The 19328-nt window shown below is 52.7% G+C and overlaps 1 protein-coding gene across 1 annotated transcript in view; it reads right to left on the reverse strand.

Moving 5' to 3' along the window:
• The window catches only part of KDELR3 (KDEL endoplasmic reticulum protein retention receptor 3), a 12770-nt gene extending 1337 nt beyond the window's left edge, over positions 1-11433 (reverse strand). Inside the window, exons 1-4 of the mRNA XM_055327969.1 lie at positions 11180-11433; positions 6399-6499; positions 1470-1628; positions 364-616 (exon numbers count right to left, since the gene is read on the reverse strand). Coding sequence (XP_055183944.1) covers positions 364-616; positions 1470-1628; positions 6399-6499; positions 11180-11270 — 604 coding nt within the window. The 5' untranslated portion in view covers positions 11271-11433. The remainder of the gene's footprint in view (positions 1-363; positions 617-1469; positions 1629-6398; positions 6500-11179) is intronic.
• Positions 11434-19328: the final 7895 nt, after the last annotated feature.

The raw sequence follows: 19328 nt of genomic DNA on the forward strand, positions 1-19328 counted from the left end.
ATCTCTGAGCTCTTCAGCTTTATAGATATGACCACACTAGCCTCTTTGTCCTTTGTCACACCAACCTGGTTCCAATCTCAGGGCTCCTTCATAAGCTATTCTGTGGAATGTCTCCTATGTTTTCCTAACAAAATATTACGTCAAATGTCCTCATATTTACCTCCTTTATACACCTTGCACAGTACATATATCTTAACTGCATTGTATTTTTCCGTGGTGCTTGTTTCCTGAAAATACTTGTTCATCTTCCCTCATTAAAAGCACCACGAGGGGCATAATCCATTCACTTCCAGATCCCCTCATATATTGAATAGGTAACTCCTTGTGCCAGTGCCAGCAACCCTGCTCCGTTCTAGCACCCACCTTTGGTCACATACAAGTAGAAGAAATCGCAGTAGAAGATGGTTTGTACTACTCCAGACACGACTGCAATTTGGTCATAGAAGTTTTCAGTCTGGTACCGCCTGATCCAGTTAGCCAAGTATAGTGCCCGGTACAGACCAAGAAAGAACAAGTAGTGAGTAGTAATGGTTTCAGCCTCTCCAGTTTTACTGATCATGAAGAGCTGGGGCAGGATGGCCACGGATTCCAGGTAGATAGAGAAAGTCCAGAGTATCTGAACCAAAGAGATAAAGTGGGCAGAGGAGAGTGATCAAGACCATGAAGGGGCCCATCTTTTTATAAAAATGTAATTAGTGGGATGCTTGGGTGGCTTGGAGATTTAGTGCCTGCCTTTGGCCCAGGGAGTGATCCTGGGGTTCCAGGATCGAGTCCCACATCAGGGTCCCTGCATGGAGCCTGCTTCTCCCTCTGCCTGTGTCTCTGCCTCTCTCATGAATAAATAAAATCTTTAAAAATAATAAAAATAAAAATGTAATTACTAAAATAGTATGTCTACTGGAATAATATAGTGAGGGGAAAAAAAGTTCCTGAAATAATCAGTATATCATTTCACCTCTGTCTCTGAATAAAAATATTTTTAGAATATTAAAGCAAACTTTTTTACATCACATGAACATTTAGAACATAACTGTTGCAAAACCTTATTGTCTAACCTCGCCATAACTGAAGCCATAGTTTCTCAAAATGCAGTCCATAAACACTTGCATCAAAACTTCTAGATGTTTGCTACCTCAGATTCTTGGGTCACAGTCCAGACCTACTGATTTGAAATCTCAACCTGGACTGTGCCCTAGTATCCACCTGTGGGACACAAGGTCCCAGTAGCTGTAAGTGGTGCTGTAATGCCTGCTTTGTTTACTAACAGGACTATTTGGATGTGCCCGTTTTCTAATGGAGCAGTGTGAATTAGCTTATTACCAATTTTTAATCTTACAATGACAATATATATGAATAATAGTCCCAGCTGTACCAGAACACAATCCCAGATACTACAAAGGATCCAGAAGGAAGGATGTTAGGGAACATGTTTACCTTTAAGAATTCACACTCCAGGTCCCTTCCCTTACCTCCAGGGGAGTGAAACTGTAGTTCTCAAGGAAGGAGAGGCCAATGACAGGGACCAGAAGAAACTCCAGGCGGAACGTATCGTTCTCGCTGTCAAAGGTTTTCTGAAACTTCCCATAGATCATGTACACTGTGACATAGGCACAGAGGAGAAAAACCACCTGACAAGGGAAAGAGACACACGGGGATCAATGAAGTCATCTAGCCTATTTGCTGAGCTTCCAGGCCACCCCGAGTTGGGACCTGGCTAGTGCCCTGCCCCAAGGGGGACAAAGTGAAATGTGTTTGCAATTTCTTTTGAGTCCTTAGCCTAGATTCTGACCCTTTTGTTAAGTAACTCCATGCTTCCGATGAGGACCAACAGCACTAACCATGAAGACTTAAAAGTGCCCAGGCCTCTCCTTACTGCACAGCGTCTGGTAGAAGACCACACCTGACCTCTGTCCAGGGTTTTAGCAGTGGCCAGCCTTCTAGAGCTCTTAAAAACTCAAATTTCCAGATCTGCCTCAGTGACTTTTAAGCATTCTTGCACCAGGATTGACAACCTTTGAATGAGCTGATCCTTACTCCTTCAGGAAAGCTCTCTTTTTTTAGTCTTGGTAGCTGCCCTCCAGCATGAGGTGGTTTTATGGTTTGGCCTCTGACCTTCTAGGCCAGAGGTTCTCAAATTTGTATGTGCATCAGAATCACACAAATGGCCACCTTTTCTCCTCCTGCCCCTAGAGTGGCTGATTTAGTAGGTCCAAGTAGGCCTAAGGATTTGCATTTCTAGCAAGTTCCTATGTGATGCTGTTGCCGCTGGTCTGGGAACTCACTGGCCTAGAGAACTATTTGTACTTCAAAACTCAGATTAGTTTCTTACCAGAATGAGGCAAATCTACTTTGTGTCACCATAGCCCCATGGGAACACATTTACTGCCACCCGTGACCGCCAGGTTCTGCAAATGTCTGTATATCAGTCTCTTTTCCCTATGGAAGGGGAGTTCAAGGATGACTTCATGTCCACCTCCGAATCCCCAACCCCTAAAACTCAGGGCCTGGCACAAAACATGCTGGAATGAATAATGAATTAATGAAGTAGTGATCACTTCCTCACGTCACAAATGGGGAAACTGGCCTCCCTGAAGTTCCTACAACTCATTCAGCCATGCCAAGGGTTGGGTCTGCAGTACCTCCCAGGGCTGGCCAACTCACACCCGGGGGCAGAGGGATGAACTAGGTAGGTGGTGCTCTGCTATTTCTGGGTTGACTTTAAGACCGCGACTTCAGGACCTCAGACTGAAGTTCACACAGTTCAACACCCCACAGAGAGAACATCCTCCATTCCAACAAGACGCCTAGAGTCCCAAAGGCAGTCTGATAGGGAGGGGAAAGAGAACTTGCCTTGGAGGATATATCTACGCCTTTACATACATTCTCTCATAGAGTCCTCACAATAGCCCTGCAACATAGGTAGAATCATCCTATGGATTCCTCCTTAAAAGTGGAACTATTAGGGCAGCACTGGTAGCTCAGTGGTTTGGCGCCACCTTCAGCCTAGGGCATGATCCTGGATACAGGGGATGGAGTCCCACGTTGGGCTCTCTGCATGGAGCCTGCTTCTTTCTCTCTCTCTCTCTCTCTCTCTCTCTCTCTCTCTCTCTCTCTCTCAGTGTGTGTGTGTGTGTGTGTATCTCATGAATAAATAAATAAAATCTTAAAAAAAAAAAGTGGAACTATTAGATGACGTGCTCAACTAAAAACTACATCCCCCAGCCTCCTCTGCAGATAAGGCTGGTCAGTAAGGTGCAGGGGAAAGTCACTGCGCACAGTTTGGAGAAAGCTCTTGACAAAAGGCTAACCCCAGTTGGCAGACACACTACTGCTTTCTCCCCTTCTTCCTCCTTCCTGCCCAGAATGTGATGTGATGCTTAAGGAGTCCTAGCAACCATTTTGTGACCCTGAGGCAACCTTGAGGGTAGATGTCACATTTGGACTCCGTATAATTTGCAGGCCCTCCTAAAGAACTGAATTTCAAGATGGCAACAGCAAAGTCTTAAGCCAAGTGTGGGGCTCTTCGAGCAACTGCATGAGTCACACATCCTGGAGTCCTGGTCACACTAAAGATGATGGAGCAGAAAGTTAAAAGGAGCTGCAATCCCAGACCTGGACTGCCCACCCCCAGATTCCATGTTATGAGTAAAGTAAAAATAAACCTTTATATTATTAGAATAACTCCCTTTGAAAAAAAAAAAGAAAAGATCTATTTATTTTAGAGAAATAGCACGAGCGGCTGGGATACCTGGGTGGCTTAGTGGTTGGGTGACTTAGTGGTTGAGCATCTGCCTTTGACTCAGGGTGTGATCCTCCTCCCAGGATCGAGTCCCGCATGGGGCTTCCTGCGAGGAGCCTGTTTCTCCCTCTGTCTCTGTCTCTGTCTCTCTGTCTCTCGTGAATAAATAAATAAAATCTTAAAAAAAAAAAAAGGGCAGTCCAGGTTGCCTAACCTTTTTTTGCCTAAACCTCAGCGGTTTAGCGCTGCCTTCCCCAGGGTGTAATCCTGGAGACCTGGGATGGAGTCCCATGTCTGGCTCCCTGAATGGAGCCTGCTTCTCCCTCTGCCTGTGTCTCTGCTTCTCTCTTTCTCTCTCTGTGTCTCTCATGAATGAATAAATAAAATCTTTTAAAAATAAATAAATAAAAATTAAAAACAAAACAAAACAAAAAACAGAGCACGAGTGGGAGAAACAGAAGGAGAGAGAATTTCAAGCAGACTCCACCTGAGCCTGGAGACTGATGCAGGGTTCGACCTCACACCCCTGAGATCATGACCTGAGCAGAAGCCAAGAGTCATGATGCTTAGGCACCTGTAAAATAACTTTTTTTTAAAAGATTTTATTTATTTATTCATGAGACACACACACACACAGAGAGAGAGAGAGAGAGAGAGAGAGAGAGAGGCAGAGACACAGGCAGAGGGAGAAGCAGGCTCCATGCAGGGAACCAGATGTGGGACTCGATCCCAGGTCTCTAGGATTACGTCCTGGGCCAAAAGAAGGAGCCAAACTACTGAGCCACCAAGGGATTCCCCGTAAAATAACTTTTTTATTTTTCCCGTAAAATAACTTTTATTTTAAGTCTCTGTTACCAACATCCAAGCAGTAATATTCCACTTCACTGACTGAAACCTGTGCTCCTTTCACTAACCAATGTGGCCTTAAAGAGTTACAATGGCTGAGGGGATCCTGGGGGGCTCAGTGGATGGAGCATGTGACTCTTGATCTTGGGATCATGAGTTTAAGCCCCACAGTGTCTTAGAGCTTAAAAAAAAAAAAAGGCTAGAAGGGCTGATTTTTTTTAAATTAATTTATTTATTTATTTACGATAGTCATACAGAAAGAGAGAGAGGCAGAGACACAGGCAGAGGGAGAAGCAGGCTCCATGCACCGGGAGCCCGACGTGGGATTCGATCCCGGGTCTCCAGGATTGCACCCTGGGCCAAAGGCAGGCGCCAAACCGCTGCGCCACCCAGGGATCCCCTAGAAGGGCTGATTAAAAGCTCAGAAAATGCCTCATCCCAGCATAACCTCTAATGGCTGTGGCCCAGATCCTGAGACATCAGAGTGGAACCAAGAGATACTCAGTTTATCCTATAAAACAGGGCCATGCTTCAAAGCAACAGCTTCCCATCACAAAATTTAAGTCCAAACTGTTAACCTGAGCCACCTGCCCTCCCCCAGCCCTCTGATGGCAGACCTCTTGCCTGCTGGGCTCCCTGGCTTGTTCCTTAAATTCACCAAGCTTATTCCCATCTTGGGGGGTATTTGCACAGGCTATTCCTTCTTGTTGGAATGCTCTTCCTCTGATCATCCCATGGCTGGTTCCGTCTGTAACAGAGACCTTGACATATATGTCACCTCTTCAGACAGGCCCTTCCTGGTCGCTCCCTAAACGGCTTCCTATCCGTTCTCTATCACATCACCCGGCTTTTAAACCCATTTCTTAATGGGGTGTCTGCCTGGGTGGCTTAGTTGGTTTAGCATCTGACTCTTGATTTTAGTTCAGGTCTTGAGCTCAGGGTCAGGAGTTCAAATGCCAGGCTCCATGCTCAGTATGGAGCCTACTTAAAATAAATAAATAAAACTTTTTTTTTAATAATTAAAGGAAATGTCACCCTATTTTAGTTATTTGCATAGGCTCATCCCAAACCAAAGATTTTCTTGCTTGTTATAATATTTGTCACCCCACTTAAAATACTTACAATATAGGTTCCATGAGAATAGGAGCCTCCAATGTCTTCAAGTACCTGGCTCGTAGTTAGGTGCTCAATAAATACTTGTTAAATGGATATTGGATGAATAATCTCTCTGAAATCTCAGGGTTCGTGTTTGACTTTTTGCTTATTTTTTAACGATTATACTAGCTAACCTTTACTGACTGTTTAGTATATGATGGCTATTGGGACACCTGGGTAGCTCAGTCAATTAAGCATCTGATTCTTAGTTTTGGCTCAGTCATGATCTCAGGGTCATGAGATCAAGCCCAAGCCCTGTACAGGGCTCTGCGCTCAGTGAGGAGTCTGCCTTCTGCTTGAGATTTTCTCCCTCTACCCCTTCTTAACCTCCCTCACCCCAGCCATATTCTGTCTCAAAATAAATAAATCCTTAAAAAATATATATGTGATGGCTATTGTATATTTGCATTTATCACCTCATTTAATTTTTACCACAAACCCTCTGAGGAAAGTACTAGTATTATCTTCATTTTGTGGAGGAGGGGAAGGAGATCCACAGAGGCCAGAGGGCTTGCCTGAGCCCAGGTCCCATAGTAGCTCACAACACAGTCAGGATTCACCTCTGGGTCTGCCTGCCTCCACAGCCTGAGTTCCCAAGGGCACTGTCTCGGTTGGTTGGGCTCAGCAGGCCCCGCCACCATGGCCACCACCCCCTCACCTTCATGACTGTGTTGTAGATGGAGATGAAGTTGGTGAACAGGTCCAGGTACCTGGTGGTGAAGACGAGAGCAAAAAGGATCTGGCTCTTCCCAGAGATCCCTGTGGCCAAAGGAGGATGGAAGACAGTGAGAACACAGACACCTAGGCCCACCGACCCTCAAGAAGCCCAGAGCCTGAGCTGAAAAGGTCTAATAGGGTGTCCAGCTCCACTTACTGACAGCCCCCTGTCCCTGCACCATCCCTCTCTGAGGGTCAGGAAATACCTGCCCACTAGATCGCTTGAGTCCCTCTCAGTAGCACAAACACTGAGTTCCCAGTACCCCTGCACATGCCTGCCCAGGTTCCAGGCTCTACGGAGGCTGTGGGGTGGTGGGGAGGCTTCTCTTCAACTCACAGACTTTATAAGGTGTCTATTTATCAGGGAGACTAGAGGGGGTGGAGGAAAGAGCAGGGCCAGAGGAGCATTCTGTTTTATTTTTCAAATTTTAAAAATTAAAAATGCTTTTTTTAGTTATAAAAGTTATAACTTTTTTTGCCCTTTGTAAACAAACAAAAAAATCATACATAGATATAAATAAAAAAGCAGCAGTCACCTGAATCCCAAAGACTCACTGTGTGTCCTCCCAGATCTTTATTGGCACACACGTGCACATACATGGCACACACGTGCACACACGTGACACACATGGCCCCATCAGCTTGATAGCACTGGGGCCATCCTTTCCATGCTAACTCCTCACCCGCTTTGGTCTCTTTCTTTTTTAACTTTTTGTTTTGAATTAATCTTAGATTGGCAGAATTGTAGAGCTAGCACAGAGAGTTCCCATATACCCTTAACCCAGCTTCCCCTAACGTTGACATCTTGCTGAATCACAGAACATTTACCAAAACCAAGACATTCGCATTGACATAGCATTGCTGACCCAACCTCTGGGCTTTATCCAGATTTCTCCCACTTCCCCACGGACACCCACAAGCCAATCCAGGAAGCAGTGCTGCCACACTCCTGGATCTCCCTTTGGCCACTCTTGCTACGTCACGGTGGGCCCAAGGCCAGGCGAGCCCTGCCCTACCTCCCTTTCCCCTCACTTGACTGACAAGCCCACACCAGCCTGGATACCTCACCAAGCCACTCCCATCAATGATGCCTGCGTTTCCCATCCAAAGGTCAACTCTGTCCTCACTTGCCCAACCTCCTCAGAGCCCATGGAGGGCGGTGTCTATTCAGAACCACCTCCTTCCCCTGGCTTCTGCGACTGACCTCCACACTGCCAGGCACACCTCTGACCACACCACTTGATCGTTGCAGGGCTACCCTGGCTTCGCCCTGTCCCCATGCCCTCTCGTCCCATATGCCAGGGATGCCCCAGCTCTGGACTCTCCTCTAAGTTCTGACCTACAGATTCCTACCTCACCAAACTCATCATCTCCCCCCAAAACCCTCCTCTTGTCTCCCCTCCTTGAAAAATGCCACTAGGGTCCCCTCGAGGTCCCCTCCATGCTCGAGCCAGGAAACCAGGGGCCATCCTTGAGTCTCTTCCCCGTGTTCCTCCTTCTCCGTATTCCCAGCACTACTACCCCCCACTTCCTTGCCCCTCGTCCCCCCAGCACCCTACCCCGGGGATCCCACTGGTCTCCCCAAGTCCTTCCTGCTGCCAACCCCCCGCCCTGCATTCTACTCACCAACCAACAGGCTATTTTCAAAATAAAATTCCACTGCAAGCCCTTAACTGGCTCCCAAATGCCCTTAAAATAAAGACTCGAGGGCAGCCCAGGTGACTCACTGCTGCCTTCGGCCCAGGGCGTGATCCTGGAGTCCGGGGATCCAGTCTCACATCAGGCTCCCTGCATGGAGCCTGCTTCTCCCTCTGCCTGTGTCTCTGTCTCTGTCTCTCTGTGTCTCTCATGAATAAATAAATAAAATATTTAAAAAATAAAAAAATAAAGACTCGAATCCTTATCATGGTTCACGAGGTCCTGCACAGGCCTCCCTGGCCCCACCGCTCATCACTGTCCCCCTGCCCCTCTCCCTCCCTCCAGTCCCAGTGATCCATCTGAATTTTACTCTCAATGTCATGGACCAACTGGGGACTTTGGCACCGGGAGGTGACACAACCTGATTAAGGGTCTGGTTCCTTTATTTGTCTGAACTGTGCCTTATGTATTCCTCTGGTGCTGGACCTTGGGAAGGGGGGGACCACTTTAAAGACTGAGGATGAAGCCCGCTGAAGCCTCCAGCATTCTAGAGGGTGCTGGGTCCCATGCCGGCCTTTGGCCTTCCCACCAGCAGGGCGAGTCTGAGCCTCCCACTCCTCGCTGTGAACGGAGCAGCCTCACACAGGTGGGACAGGGTGGACATGAGTGCCTCCTTGGGGGTCTGGGACTTGGACTTGCAGCAGCAGGGCCAGCTGTGGGTGAAGGAGCCCGCCCCCGGGATGGGGCCTGGAGTCTAGGAGGCCAGCACTGGGCTATGCCTGCTGCGACCCCGCCTCACAGAGGCCTCACAGAGACGTCCTCAGCACCACTTAGGAGGGTCCAGGAGGTGACTCTGGTCGGGGACACTTGGCTACTCCCCGCCCCCCACGGCCTTCCCCCACCCCTCCCCTCTCTGCATCCTTAGCCTGCCAGGTTCCTGGGCTTCACTCACATTTTCCTTAGTGCTCAGGAGCCCTGGAAATCTTGACCAAAGGTTTTCATACTCTTTTGAAAGCAGTGAAAAACTTCCACTCAAAGCAAGCTATGCTCAGAGATCCGGGACATAGAAGAGAACATGAGCCAGTACCTGGCCACAGCCCCTTAAGAGGTCCACGGAGCACATAGGGGACCCGCTGCAGCCCTCCCTCCGTGGCACAGACGGGGAAACTGAGGTCTGAGGTCACACGGTGAGTCAGTGGCTGAGGGAAAACTAAGCCCCAGTCTCCAACCTCTGTGAGGGGGTAGGGGGTAGTCAGAGAGGGTCACACCAGGCTCCGCATCTCGGGGAGGACAGGACTGGCATCCAGGCTCTTCACCTCCTCAGATCCCAACCAGGCCTGTACCAGCCCCTCTACACACACACACACACACACACACACACACACACACACACACACACAGGCTCCCCCCCCCCCCAGCTGCCCTTCCCTGTAGCACTCAGCACCTCTAACAAACCACTCAGCGCCTCTAACAAACCGTATCATTTACTTGGTTGCTCTGACTGCTGCTTGGTGGCAGTGTCCCACCTCTAGGAAGTCCGCTGCTCCCCCAGGTCTGGGGCTCTGTGGTTCCGGTTCTGTCAGGGGGTCCTAGGGCGCTGCTGGGGGAGTGGGCTGGGGAAACAGCGCCCCCTCCTGGCCATGGTTGCCCATCCCGCTCAGGGCCCTCCCTGGAAGGGCAGGGACAGACCCAAGCTAGATTCCTCCCCTCTCAGGGCTCCTGCCTCACTTCCCGGAGCCGGGTCTGCGGGGCCTGAGGGGCCGTGTGTGCCTCTCTCTCCAGGGATGGGGAAAACCAGAATGGGCTGCAGGTCCAGAACCACTCTCCGGCCAGCACCCACCCCTGACCCCCTGCAAGCCTCCCAGGCTGGCAGCCTCCCCACTGCTCTCTGCCTCCTCTCTTGGTGGGTCTACACAGCTTTCAGGGCCACCGCTTCGGCTCCCTCCGGGCCCCCTCTCCTGCTCTCCAAACTTCAATCACTCCCCAGACCTGACTCCCTAGCCTGACAGACAAGGCTTTTCACCTTAGACCACTCGGCCTCCTGCCACTCATCTCCCTTCCGGACCACCCCCAAATCGGGCTGCCCGCTCTCCCTGGGACATGCCGCTCTCCCTGGGACATGCCCTGTCTTCTGTGACCTGTGGGCCACAGCACACCCTTCTGGGGGACACCTTGCCCAGCCTCCAGGATTAGCACAGACCCGCTCCCTCCATGAAGCCTTGGGGGGGGGCGTCTGCTTTCTGCCTCCTGCCCCCCCCAACCCAGCCTGCTCTCGGCTCTGTCTCCCCTCACCCCAGGGCCCAGCAGAGGGTGGGCACCTCCAAAAACAACAGCGGACAAAGATGGCTGCAAGAGGCCTAACGCACAGTCCCGCCCCAAACTTCTCCAGCCCCCCAGCAGGGCATCCAGACTGCTGAGCCAAAGGGGGACTTTCCTACCATCCCTGGGCCTCCGCTCAGGGGCAGCTCCATGCTCATCGGGGCGGGCCTGGTGTCCCTCCTGCCACATCACAGCTGCCCCTACCACCGGCAGGCAGGGGAGGGAGGGGGGGCCCAGCCTGAGGGGCTGTCTGGAAGGGGCAGGAGAGGCTGCTGGGGAGGGAAAGAGAAGACCCTGAGACCTGGAGGCCGCTTCCTGTGTGCATACTTCTTCCCCCAGTCTCCAAATTCCACCCGGGGCCTGAGGGAGGCTACAGACAACAGCAGGCCTCCAGCTCCCGCGGAGCCCAGCGAGTGGGTGGCGGGAGCAAGAGGGTGTCCCCTCCTCCTCATCTCCCTCCTCTTCCCGCTGACAGTGGCAATGCCAAGGCAGGGAGGGCCGGGGTGACTGGAGGCACAAGCCCACGCCTGTGCATAACCTCCACGGCTCCTCCTTCTTTGATTCGGTACAACTTTAAATTTTCTTTGGAAGGTGAGCTGTGCAAAAAGAGCTTCAAGCACCCCCAAGCCAAGTCCCCACCCTAAACGGAAATTCGGGTGCCCCCCACCCCAGCCTTGCAGGCAGGGGGCAGGGGCTGGCCAGGGGGCCCAGGCGGCCCAGGCGCACCCCCAGCCCCCCAGCCCCGCCGCCCGGGGCGACCCTCACCCGAGCAGCACTTGGACCTCCAGATCTTCCCCAGGAGCAAGATCATGGCCAGGAGGTGGCTCAGGTCGCCGAGGATCCGGAACACGTTCATGGTGCCGCCGCCGCGGCCCCGCACCGCGCGCGGCCAACTCCCGGCAAACTTCCCGGCGGCCGAGGCGCTGCCACGTCCCCGCCCGCCCGTGCGTCCCGCGCCCCGCGCTCCCGCCGCTCGGCCAGCGCTGTCCCGCCGGGCGGTGACGTGGCCGGGCGGCCGCCGAGCCCCGGGAGCCAGGAAGCGCCGCCGCCCCAGAGCCCGCCTCCCGCCCGTCCCAGCGCCTGGGCCCCGGGCGGGGCGGCCGGGGAGGGGGGCGACCGGGGCTGCGGCGGCGGCCGCCCCTCCGCAGTCCCTGGCGGGCCTCCCGCACGCCCCTCAGGCCCCCCTTCCATACCCCGGGTTAGTACTGCGGGGGCCAGGTTGGAGGGGGGTTCGCAGGCCAGCGCTGGGCAGAAGCCTGGGGGGGCGGGGGGCTGGAAGCAGCCCATCAAAGTGACCCACTGCCCCTGCCGTCACCCCCCTGGGGACCAACACCCGCCCTCTCACCTGTTCACTGCAACAGCCGCCTTGTCCTGCCCCCACCAGTTGGAGGGAAGGTGGTAAGCTGGGCCTTCAAGTTTGGAGTCAGGCCCACCTGGCGTCCAGCCCTCCAGCAGGGCATCTTCCCCTCTTGGCCTCAGTTGATTCATCTGTAAAATGAGGTTAGTGTATGAAAGACCTCTCTCAGGGAGATCCAGGGCTAAGTGCTTCCCTCTTCTTGGTAGGACAAGATGTTCCAAAAGAACACAGGCCAGGAGACTCCAGAGAGCCGCAGACTGTTGGCCACCAAGGTGGGAGGCAGGAAGGGTGAAGGGTGAAAAACCACCAGTGAGAGTGCTGTGTGGCCTGAGCGTCTGTAAGAGTGGACCGCATGAGCTAAGGGCCCTTATGACCACCCTCCTTTTGACCCCGGTAAGCCCTTGGCCCAACCAGGACCTCCATCTCTCCCTAAACACTCACCTCCTCCCACCCCCATCCCCACCACAGCCGGAGAGGCTCTACTATGATGGATCCTGTCCCTCCCTTACTCATCACCCTTCCATGGCTCTGTCACCATGACTCCCAGGGCAAGGCAGTCCTTTGAGACTCAGAATGTGGTCCAAGGGCCAGCAGCATCTGTATCGCCTGCTGGAAGTGCAGTATCTCAAGCCCCACCTCATATCCATTGAATCTGAATCTGTGGTTAAACAAGATCCCCGGCTGACTTGTGTGCACATGGAAGTTTGAGAGACACTGATCCAAACAACATTATGAGGGAAGTACTGGTATTATTCCTATCTTACACTGGGGAAACTGAGGCACAGAGAGGTTAAGTCATTTCCTTAAAGTCACGCAGACACTTAGTGTCTAGATTCCAACACACAGTGTGACTCCGGGGTTTATGCAATAAGTATGTGTGTGTGTGTGTTTAAAGATTTTGTTTTTAAGTAATCTTTAATTGGGTATAGACCCAATGTGGGACTCAAACTCACGACCCCAAGATCAAGAGTTGCATGCTCCTCCAACTGAGCCAGCCAGGCACCCCCAGGGTTTATGCAAATAAAATTTTTTTTAAGATTTTATTTATTCATTCATGGGAGACACACACCGAGAGAGGCAAAGACATAGGCAGAGGGAGGAGATGCAGGCTCCATGCAAGGAGCCTGATGCTGGACTCAATCTGGGACTCCAGGATTACACCCTGAGCTGAAGTCAGACGCTCAACCACTGAACCACCCAGGCGTCCCTTGCAAATAAATTAATACATCACACTGTGGGTCATCTCAGGGGGGGGGGCGTTGATGACACCCTTTGTCACCAGAGGTGGGAGAGCAGGGAATAGGTGCCCATTTGCCAAAGATGCTGCAGCAGGGACTCCTGCCCTGGCAGGGAGGTTGGGATGACAACAGCCATCAAGCATTGAGCACTGACTGGGTGCCAAGCATGGGTCAGACACTTCATTAGTTCTCTCCGTTCAGCCTCAACAGGCACCCTCCAAAGTCAGCTTTAAGTCCTCACTTTTCAGGTGACAGCTCTGAGGTCCAGGGAGGTGAGATGCATGGGCCAAGTCTTTCTGGGAGGAGGAGCCAGGCACTCATCTCAGGGCTGTGACAGGTTCTGAATGGGCTGCTCTGTTCCCGCTCCAGTCCTGCCCAGATGCCTCTCTTCCAGCATCTCCTAGAGAAGGCGGTGGCTATTTAAACCCCTCAGGTGTGGCTACGGTTCTGGGCCCTACCAGCTGGCATCTCCTTCTCAGCGCCCACCTTCTCCCCAAGCCAGGGAAAAGCACGTGCATTTGCCATTTGGTGAAACATCTGTCCTTCTGAGAAGCAGCCCCAACTGCCAGCGGGGGCTGGAACAAGGGCTAGAATTCTCTTCCCTCTCTTTCTCCAGCCATTCCCCCACCCCACCCCAACCAGGGGAACTGAACACAGCCAGGGAAGGTCTGAGAACCATGGAGGTGGAAGGGAGAGAACCCAGGTTGGGTGGCCTTAGGGCTGAGATCTTGTCCTGGGCCTGCCACAGTGCCCTTGAGCCTGCCATGTCCTCTCCTTTGGCTTCACCTTTCCCATCTGTTAATGGGGATAATGTAGGGAAAAGCATTGTGACTGGTGATTTGGTTCTCCTCACATCTAGTCTTTCCAGTCTCCCAGGGAACTGATACTCCCTATTCCCAAGACAGGGAGCTCATCACCCCCATTTTAAAAAAAATTAATTATTTATTTTAAAGAGAGAGAGAGCACACAAGCAGGGGGAGGGGCAGAGAGAGAGATGGAGAGAGACTCTCAGGTAGGCTCCTCGCTGACCGCAAAGCCAGCACTTTGGCCACCTGCACCATCAGACACTATGATGCGTGGTTCTGGGCACATCCCACAGTCTTGTAAGCCTCACTTTCCTGACACCCAAAATGTGTCTGCTGTAGGCTTGCAGCTGGGGGGAAGCCAAGGGCAAGGGTTCTTTTTCCCTCACTCACAAAGCAAATTGTATATTCAAAGTCAAAGGAGGGAGAATGGGGGAGTAACTCGATGATAGAAAAAAAAATGTGTATAATAATCTCTTTTCCTTCCTGGTCCTAGCTCTTTATTACACTTCACCACCCTATTGAAGATCCTGCCAATTGCCTCAAATGCTGTGTGGAAGGAATGTGTGGATGTAAAGTGAAAAACCACTATCCTGAAGATACTCCACCACTGAATTGGCTGCCTTTCACTGGGCAGGGCCCTGGAAAGAATGGGGAGCTATGGGCCCCAGCTCCTGGGACTCCCCACAGGTCACTAGGGGCTGCTATGACATCCTTTGGCATTCTGGCCTCTGGAAGGAAAGAACTCTTCCCTGGGCACCCTGAGGCTCCACTCCGAAGGCAAGGTCAAGTCCATTCCCTAACCTAGGTTGAGGGCAGGCTTTCTCTTCCTGTGGTTCTGCCTCAGGTGTTCCAGAAGCATCACCCTCCCCAATATCTTTTGTGACACGCAGCATAGCAAGTGCAGTCCAATTTTTGCACAGCAGGAAACCAACATTCCAAACCACTCCTCCACTTTCGGTTCCGAGCCCATTTGCTGACGACCAGCTGTGTGCTGGTGCCTTACAGGTTGAACATAGAGGCAGCCTCACTGAGCCCTTGGGGCACTGTGGGGGGCATGTCTGTACATGGGTTAAATATGGCACAGATGGAGAGTAATTACCCTGGGTTGGCGGGGAGTTAAGAGGAGGATTCCTGTTAAGAAGACTTCAAGTGATGCCCCAGTGGGTTTTGCAGGATGAGTAGGAGCTTGCCTGAAAGACAAAATCTGGGAGAAGAGGCTAGGAGTCCCAAGTAGAAGCAACTACATGTGTCAAGGCACAGAAATATGATATGACCCACTCTCCCAGCACATTTTATTTGTGCAGCTCTTTAAAAAGAGACCAATAGGGGTGCCTGGGTGGCTCAGTCGGTTAAGTGTCTGAAACTTTGGCTCAGGTAATGGTTCCAGGGTCCTGGGATCGAGCCCCAAATTGGGCTCCCTGCTCAGTGGGGAGCCTGCTTCTCCCTCTCCCTCTGCCTACTGCTCCCCCTGCTTGTGCTCTTTCATTGTCTCTGTCAAATAAATAAAATCATTAAAAAATAAATAAGAGGCCAATAAGCAGGAAAAGGGGAGGAAGAATGAACACCAAGGCTAGATAGATGTTTGTTCAAGTCTCAAGTGTCACCACTTACTGATGGGCTGTCGGAATTTGGGCAAACTGTTTCATCTTTCCCAGTCACACCGTTTTCATGGGTAACCTGGGTATAAACCAAATACTGACTTGATAGGTTAGTTACCAGAGTCAAAGTTAGCTAGGTACCTAAAGCGCTTTGCAAGGAGTAAACCACTCAACAAATGCCAGTCCCCTGCTCCCCTTTATGGGACACCCAGGCCCAAAGAGGATCCGCAAAGCAGAGCCAGGAGAAAACACATTCTGTGTTCTCAGAAGCCGATCACTCCCTCGCCGGTTTATTCCAGAAGTGCAAAAAAGACAATTAAAAATAACCTCGGGGCCCGAGGAAGCCTTCTGGGGCGTTAGAAGTGTTCTGTATCTTGATCCGAGTGGTGATTACACGGGTTTTTTGCGTATGTAAAAATCCATGAGCTGTGCTCTTAAGATGTATTACAGTTTGTAAGTCACACCTCAATTAAAAGATAAAGAAAAGCATAACAAACCTTGCGACGCCGCCTCCCTTCGCCGCTGGCGACAGGTGTCTTTCTGAGACACCAAAGACCCCTCCGCGCTCGCGGGGCAGGCCCGGCCCCCGGGCTCCGAGTCGTGCGCCGCGCCGGGGCCGCCGCGGGGTTCCCACGGCAACCGCAAGCCGCTCACCGCGTCTCCCGAGTGACGAGGCGTCAGCGAAGACCCGGAGCCCGGATCACCGAACCGGAGCCACGGAGCCAACGGTGCGCGGGAGGTGGGGGGGCGGTTGGGGAGAGGTGGCTGGAGAGAGACGGTGGCTGGCCGAGTGCAGAGGGGAGCGACGGGTGCCCTTCGTCCTTGCGCTGGCATTCTCGGGGGGGGGGGGGCATCTGGCACCACCCCCTAGCCCCGTGCCGGCCAACTGCAGGATGAATACACCTCTGGGGTTCACTCTCGGCTTTCCAGGTGGGGAGGTGGACCGCTTGGCTGCTCCCCAATATCACAGAACGAGCGAATCAGGGGCAAAGGCAAGCCCTGCACCCTGGTGGTCTGCTTTCTAGCTTGTGCAGTCCAGCCGAGTGAAGGGCGCATAGAGCTGGGTGCTGGCACCTCCTTGGGCTCTGGTACCAGCTCTGCCAGTAACCCGCTGTGCGGTCTTCAAGTCCCCTCTCCTGCCTTTGCCGCAGAGATGGGACAGCACCACCAATATCTCAGGGCAGCTGTTACCAAGTGTGTGAAATAATGGGTGTAAAAGTGGCTTCTAAACTGTAAAGTGTTGTGCACCTGTTAAGGACCATCACTGCTGCCACTCTATTGTCTTCTTGTCCTCATCATCACTCTGGCCTCAGCTGCAGGCTTGGTGACAACCCGATGCCCAGTGAACATGGGGCTCCCAACTCCCCCCATGCCCATGGGTTTGCAGTCTCCAGGGTGAGATTTCCTTCCCGGAACATCCCCTTTCCCAAGCAATGGACCCAGCGTAGCTCTCCCAGGCACCAGGGATCCTTTGGTTCCCAGACCACCTACCGGAGGGATTCACAGAGACGGCAACCTCCACCACCCTCCTGGACACCGCCTCCTAGTCTGCTACCCTGTAGCTGGATCGCAGAAGTGCCCCACTAAGTGAGGATGTCTGGAGAGCCCAGGACGTGGCTCCTGCACAGAACCCGATGGTAACACCACTTAATGCTCTTTGAATGCCACATGCTGGGCATGTGTTGTTACAGTTGTGTGTTCGTGTGCTGTGAGACCGTATTTACATTGCGGTGCGTGTGTGGGGGTACATGTGCCAGGCGTGCATGCATACATTGGTGTTTGTGTGTGCTTGCGATTCATATTTGAGTATGTGTGTGTAAATGTGTGTATTTATGGCTGCGTGGTATGTGCTTGCAGGTGTGTGTTGTGTATTTGAGGCATATGTATTTACCCGTGCATCTATTTGTGTCTGTGGTGGTGAATATGCATATCAAGGAGGGCATTTGTGGGTTTGTACTTGTGGTGTGCACAAGTGGATGTGTAAAACTGTGAGGTCTGTAATCGTGCATGTGTAGGAGTGTGCTGAGGGTTTCGGGTGTGGGGGGGGCTCTCTTCCCCCCCCCATCTCCCCTCATCTGGGTGACCTTCCTCCAGCTGAGGACTGTGCCCAGGCTAGCTCTTGCCCCCTCTGCAGACCTGTGGCTGCTCTGGTCATTGGCTTGCCCCATCTTGGGGCCTTTGGGCAGCAGGAGCAAGGGCGGATGGGTGAACTTGGGTCCAGGGCTCACATGCCACCCCCTCCCCTTCTGGCCTCCTCCCCTCCCCACAGCAGGAGCAGCAGCGGGAAAGGTTGGCGGAGGGGGGCTATTTTGGGAGCGTCTCCTTAGCAACAGCTGCCACGGCCGTCTGTGGCGGTTTTTCTATAGGTGCTAAAATATTCCACCCTGGTGACTACTGAGTGCTGGGGGGTGGGCGAGGGTGGGAGTGGAGGGCGGGAGAGACCCCTGCAATCCTCCATTCCCAGGGCATAGCCTGCTGGGATGGGTCTTGGTCCTCTGGGCTCCCATTACCCCTTTCCCCACCATCCATCCTCACCCCTCAGGGCTGCTGGGACTTCAGAGTTCTGAGGCTGGCCAGCTGTGTCCTGGTCTGATTCCTAATCTAAGCAGCTGGGCTGCCTCTGTTTGCCCCATCTGTAGAATGGGCTGGCCAGACTTTCAGGAACTCTCTAAGTCCCAAACCCCTGGACTCTGTGACTCTGGCATCTGGAAGTGGCCCCTGGTGGCCCACCTCCCCCACTCCTCTCCCAGCTCGGCCCAGGCCCTCCCACCTGCAGTCCTCCGGGCCTTCTGTGCCTGCTCTCAAGGCCTCTATGGGACCAGGGAGGCCTGACTGGTCTCCTCGAGTGAGCCAGTTCACGAGTGCTCTGCTGGCCTCAAACGACCTCTCTCTAGAAACTAGGAATGGATTCCAAATGTGGCTGAGACATTTGCTTACTCCCCGAGTGACCATGGGCAAGGCATTTCCTCTCTCTGTGTCTCAGGTTGGTTTCCTCACCTGTGAATGAGGGATAGTCCTAGAGGCTCCCTCATGAAGATGCTGGGAGGATCAGCTCTGAGAATGGAAAATGGGCCAAGAAGCTTTGGCAAAATGTTCAGTTGGATGAACGTTTTACTGTCACTACCCATCAAACTTCAGAGCAAGTCTTGCCCTTCCACAGAGTTGTCCCTGGCCATGTACCAACATGGCCCATGCCTCAGTTTCCCCATGGGTAACAAGCGCCTGCATCATAGAGTTCTGGTAAGGATTAAATGAGACAATGCCTGTGCAAGCCTAGAATAGTGCTGGGCTAATGGTATCACCCCCAGGGGCGCCTGCTCCCTTCACTCTTTCCAGGGGGCGCTTTGGTGTTGAACGCCACAAAGCCTGCTTGCCTTTTGGGGACCCAGTCCAGACTGTCCCGTTACAGATGAGGCTCCTGAGGTCCAGAGAGGATAAGCAACTTGCCCAGGGTCGCCCAGGTTCTGACAGCCAAACCTCTACCCGCTGCCCCTGTGAGCCCCTGCACACCTGTCTCACATCCCTCCTTGCCTCCACCTCCCCACCCCTGCCCTTCTCAAACATGGGCTGGACAATAGGGAATTCCGCCTCTAAGCTCCCATCATCTCAACCGTGGGGCTATTATCCTATGACACAATAGGCTGTCATACAGATGAGGACACTGAGGCATGGAGACAAGTGAGCTGTCCAGAGTCACATCAGGCTTAGGGCAGGGGTGGGGGGAGGTGAAGGGACTCTTTTTCCTGGGGTCCCTGAACCTCTCTCTGGCCAGAGCTGCCCTTTCTGCCTCTTCCCACCTCCTCCCAGTCACTCCTAGCCTCCACCAAACCCTCCTTGCAGGAGGGTCCCAGGCTATAGCCCCAGGACGAGGGGACCATTACCAAATGTTTCCTCTCAGGCCTATGATGTCACAGC

The sequence above is a fragment of the Nyctereutes procyonoides genome, unplaced genomic scaffold (genome assembly GCF_905146905.1).
Source record: "Nyctereutes procyonoides isolate TBG_1078 unplaced genomic scaffold, NYPRO_anot_genome, whole genome shotgun sequence".
NCBI lineage: Eukaryota > Metazoa > Chordata > Mammalia > Carnivora > Canidae > Nyctereutes > Nyctereutes procyonoides.